The 5,000-nt window shown below is 56.4% G+C and overlaps 1 protein-coding gene across 3 annotated transcripts in view; it reads right to left on the bottom strand.

Moving 5' to 3' along the window:
• Positions 1 to 5,000, bottom strand: part of smg6 (SMG6 nonsense mediated mRNA decay factor) — a 118,212-nt gene that overhangs the window by 84,388 nt on the left and 28,824 nt on the right. For 2 of the 3 annotated variants that reach the window (XM_064351403.1, XM_064351405.1), the window contains exons 9-10: positions 1,439 to 1,500; positions 757 to 907 (exon numbers count right to left, since the gene is read on the bottom strand). In XM_064351403.1, coding sequence (XP_064207473.1) covers positions 757 to 907; positions 1,439 to 1,500 — 213 coding nt within the window. The remainder of the gene's footprint in view (positions 1 to 756; positions 908 to 1,438; positions 1,501 to 5,000) is intronic. The other variant, XM_064351404.1, reaches the window with a different exon arrangement.

Below are 5,000 nucleotides of genomic sequence, written 5' to 3'. Positions count from 1 at the left end.
GTGTGTGTGTGCGTATGTATATGTGTGTGTGTGTGTGTGTGTGTGTGTGTGTGTGTGTGTGTGTGTGCGTATGTATATGTGTGTGTGTGTGTGTGTGTGTGTGTGTGCGTATGTGTGTGTGTGTGTGTGTGTGTGTGTGTGTGTGTGTGCGTGTGTGTGTGTGCGTATGTATATGTGTGTGTGTGCGTGTGTGTGCGTATGTGTGCGTGTGCGTATGTGTGTGTGCGTATGTGCATACGTGCACGTGCGTGGGTGGGCAGGTGCGTGCGGTGCGGTGTTGAGTACGTGCAGGCAGGCCTGTGTGCAGTAGGTACCTGCGGTGGGAGGCAGCGCGGGCTGGCGGAGCGCGGGGTGCGGACGTGCCTGCTGAGGGGAAGCGTTAGCGGGCACAGCAGCGCAGCCGCACACAAACCCAGAGAGCGCTCTCACTTCCTCCTCCGTTCTCACAGCGCCGCGGGGTCAAGAGTTCAGGCGTAAAAACCGCCATCGCGCCACAGCCCAAAGTTTCGCTGGTTGCCCTGGGCGACGGGGCTCAGCGGAACATTGAAATGACGAGCGAGATGGAGACGGCTGATTCTGCGTTATCATCTGAGGGCGCTAGAGGACCCCCCCCAACCCTTTATCCACGCCCCCCGTGCCCGAGGCCTGTTTATTTGGGGCTCTGCGGGGGGCGCACTGTGTGACTGTGCCATCCGTGGGGGGGGGTGGTGGGACGGTGGGGTACGGTGGGGTACGGTGGGACGGTGGGGTACGGGACTCACCCCGGCTCTGGGCGTTGTGCACGGCGAACATGTTGATGGTGACGATCTGCAGCATGCGGGTGCTGCCCAGGGGGGAGGGGCTGTGCTGCAGCAGGGCGCGGAACTCCTGAAGGACCCGACCAGCCACCTCCGGGAAGGTCTCCATGCTGCCCGACAGAAATGCACACACACACACACATGCACCAACCAACCAACCAAACAAACACACACACACACACACACACACACACACGGTTAGTTCCACAGTCAGCATGGGCAGGTGGAGAGATAAGATCTGTTGCGCTGCTATAACTGGTGTGGTTGCTACAGTGAGCACATGGTCAACAGCAAACAAGAGAGGTCACAATGAGAGAGAGAGAGAGAGAGAGAGAGAGAGAGAGAGAATCTCATGGTGGGAAAACCCTTGTGCATCTGCTGCTTGGAGAAAGCTCATCTTCCTCTATGAGTCAGTCAACACTGCCTTCATTCTGATGCATCCACGTCTGTTCAAAAAAAAGTGTGTGTGTGTGTGTGTGTGTGTGCGTCACACTGACAGAAACAGAAGCAAAAGTCTGAGGCTTCGGAGGAGGGTTAGGTTCTCATGGCCTGACGCCGTTATGGGTTTTCTATGAAGTCACATGACGGCGGTGACCCAGGACGCGGGCTCTGACGCCGGGGCCCGTGGCGCTCACACTCACCCCACTCTGGTGAAGAGCTTCCCGTGAGCGTGCAGGAGACTCAGGATGAACCTCTTGTTGAGCTGCGGAGACAAGACGGGCTTCGGTCAAACGGCGTCTGGAGCAGGGAGGGCCGACCGCCCTGCTGCAGCCGAGCCTTCGGGGATGAAAGGCGCTGTGCGTCTGCACGCCGCCCGGCCGGCCGGTCGGTCCGCCGTCGGCAGAAGCGGCGACCGCGGAGACAGCGCGTCAGACGCTCGGCGGTAAACGTTCAGCACGGCCTCAGGGCGAGAGCCCGGGAAGACAGACGCGGGGGAAATCAGCCCTGGCAAAGGGAAAGCCTGCCCTCTGCTGGCTACACGAGAAAACTGCGGCTCTGGTTCTGGCCGACGTGCACACACGCGCACACACGCGCGCGCACACAGAACGCACGCTGTATTCCGAGCACTTTCTCACGGGTTTGGGGTTTGGGTCTGGTGTGTGCGTACGTGTGAATGTGTGGGCACGCGCAAAGGCCTGCCCGAGAAAAGCCATACGCAAAATGAGCGCACCACAAAAGCACATTAAATTCACACAATGCCCAGTGAGCAAAGGTGTGTGTGTGTGCGTGCGTGTGTGTGTGTGTGTGTGTGTGTGTGTGTGTGCGTGTGTGTGTGTGTGTGTGTGTGTGTGTGTGCCTGCGTGTGAGTGTGCGTGTGTGTGTATGTGAGAAGCTGGCAGGCAGGGGGGTAAATACAAAGTAGGGCCTATAGTGAAGCTACAAAGCCACTCAACACAGACCCCATGAGCCAGCACACACAATACTCACGACTCCCTCTAACAGTGTGGCAGCGCAGTATAACAGTCTAACGGTTAGAGCAGCGGTGTCCAATCTTATCTGAAAAGGGCCGGTGTGGTTACAGATATATCATCTAGCCCAGCACTACTATACTCTATTCAATAAGCGATAAGCAAGCTTGATAAGTAGAATCGGGTGTCTTAGCACTGGACTAAAGCAAAAAACCTGCACCTACATCGGACACTGACAGACAGACAGACAGAGAGGGACACACACAAACACACACACACACACACACACAGGTTAAAGGTTTGATTCCCAGGTGGGGCACTACCATGAGCAAGGGCGTTTAACCTGAACAGCTCAAATACACAACAGGCTTTGTGTGTTCTTAAAAAGTGCGCTGTCTAAGTCTCTCTGCATAAGAATGCCTGTTAATTGCCTAGATGCAGAAGCAGGACTGGGCGAAGCTGTCTTCAAAAAAGGAAAACCCTGAAATACAGTGACTCATCCATTACTCAGCAAACAAAAGCAACTGTTAATGACGCTAATGTCATTTCTTAATAGTCTATCACAGAACCCGGGTGACCAAAGTTTCTTTCACACGGCCTGAAAGAACATGCGCAGATCTGCATTACTGACCACAGAGTGTTGCTGCATTTCAGGTGAAGAGGAAAGGGCAGTGGCGTAAGGCTAGCCGAGCCACGACGAGAACAATAGTTCTGTGGAGTCGGGCGGCGTGGCACAGTAGCACATCTTTTACTAGCTATAAATCTAATATAATATTAACTTTAGACAAGAGTGTTTCCTTCTATTATACACATAGGAGTGGGTGTATACATTAGCGGTCTGTTAAGTGAGCCTTTAACTGTTACTACAACAGAGCGGAGTGTTTATCAGAGAATCCACCTGTAAGCCGCTAAGCTAAACTAAACTAGGCCCCGAGAGCAAAATAAGAGCCTGATCTATGATAGCCATTACAGCGCTTAAACAATAATAAAGCTAGCAGCCCATGTCAAGGCAGGAGCCAGGCAGGACAGGCCGGGCACGTGAAGCGGGGGGGAATCTTACACACTCTGCCCTGGGGAAGTACACGGCGGACGGGGAGGGCGTCCTGGAGGGGGTGGGGGAGCCAAGCAAGCGCTAGGTTAGGAGGAAACCCAGGGAAAGGTTTTGGCTGGCCAGGTGGGTGGGCAACTAAGGAAGTGCCTGGGATGGAGGAAACCCAGGGAAAGGTTTTGGCTGGCCAGGTGGGTGGACAACTAAGGAAGCGCTTGGAAAGGAGGAAACCCAAGGAAACATTGTGGTTGGTCAGGTGGGTGGGGGATGGGAATAAGCAAGCTCTAGGGAAGGCAGAAACCCAGGGAAAGGTTTCATTTGGCTGGAGGGTGTGCACAACTAAGCAAGGTCTTGGGAATGAGGAAATCCAAGGACAAGTTTTGGTTGGCCGGGCCAACAAAGCAAACTCTAGGGAAGGTGGAAAGTCAGGGAATAGCTTTTGGGTGGCTGGGGGATGGGGTAACTAAGCAAGCTCTAGGAAAGGAGGAATCCCCAAGGGAAAGGTTTCAGTCGGCCACCCTGAACATCTCAGATGGGCCCCATGAGGGTTGCTGGCTTGGTGTGCGTTCAGCTTCGCCCGAACAAACACATCCCTTCCTCAGGGTCTGACCCAAAATACGCCTCCACTTAAAGAATGACAACTATGCATGTGGATAACGCGGGAGACAGGCAAAGGAAACGCACGGAGCGCGTGCGGGAGACAGGTACAGGAAACGCACGGAGCGCGTGCGGGAGACAGGTACAGGAAACGCACGGAGCGCGTGCGGGAGACAGGTACAGGAAACGCACGGAGCGCGTGCGGGAGACAGGTACAGGAAACGCACGGAGCGCGTGCGGGAGACAGGTACAGGAAACGCACGGAGCGCGTGCGGGAGACAGGTACAGGAAACGCACGGAGCGCGTGCGGGAGACAGGTACAGGAAACGCACGGAGCGCGTGCGGGAGACAGGTACAGGAAACGCACGGAGCGCGTGTGGGAGACAGGTACAGGAAACACAAGGAAAAGGAACACTATCCCTCAGCACTGCTATTTGTTCTCAAAAACCTGTCCCTGTCTGTCCCGGCCTGCTCAGACGCACACTTAAAATGACCAAAAGCGAAGGTAAACTTATGCGAATGTGTCAGGAGAGCAGTCTGTTCTGTCCTTTTGCACAGCCTGTTCTCTAACCGAGCAGGGCTTGAGATTCTGTACGCGCGTCCTCGACAAGGCCACCGAGGTACGCCTCGCAGGGACTGCGGGCTGCATTTCAAGTCAAAAGTAAAAACTAACTGGCGGAGCGAAGGCCCGGCGAGGCTTCGGCTGAAGAGCCTCCGACCGGTGAGCAACGGCACGGCGCACGCGGGCATGACGCGGCGTTCAGCGCACGCCAGAGCCGAGCCCGGCCGAAGTGTTTCCAACCGGAAAAGAAGTGCTTTAGGCGGAAACTGCGCGGCAGTGCGCACAGCGTTTGGATCGGAGCGGCTCGGCGAGCTTCACAGCCGGTGCGACATCACGTGCGGACGCGCCGCGTTTCTGAACGGGTTCTGCCGCGCGGGAGAAGCAGCGGAGGAGGACCGTTGGCGCGCAGGCGGGGGAGAATCCGCAAAGGAGCGAAAGGAGGCGCTTCAGCCCCTCCTCTTCCGTCCGCTCGGCGACGGACGCCGGTCCTTTTCTCAGAAGGCCGCGCCTGCGTCCCCGCGCGTAGACGGCCGCGCCGTCGCTAACCGACGCCAGGGCCGCTTGCCCCGCGTGCCGGCTATTCCTGT

The sequence above is a fragment of the Anguilla rostrata genome, chromosome 9, assembly GCF_018555375.3.
Source record: "Anguilla rostrata isolate EN2019 chromosome 9, ASM1855537v3, whole genome shotgun sequence".
NCBI classification, from domain to species: Eukaryota; Metazoa; Chordata; class Actinopteri; order Anguilliformes; family Anguillidae; genus Anguilla; species Anguilla rostrata.
This window is presented reverse-complemented; position numbering and strand designations above follow the sequence as displayed.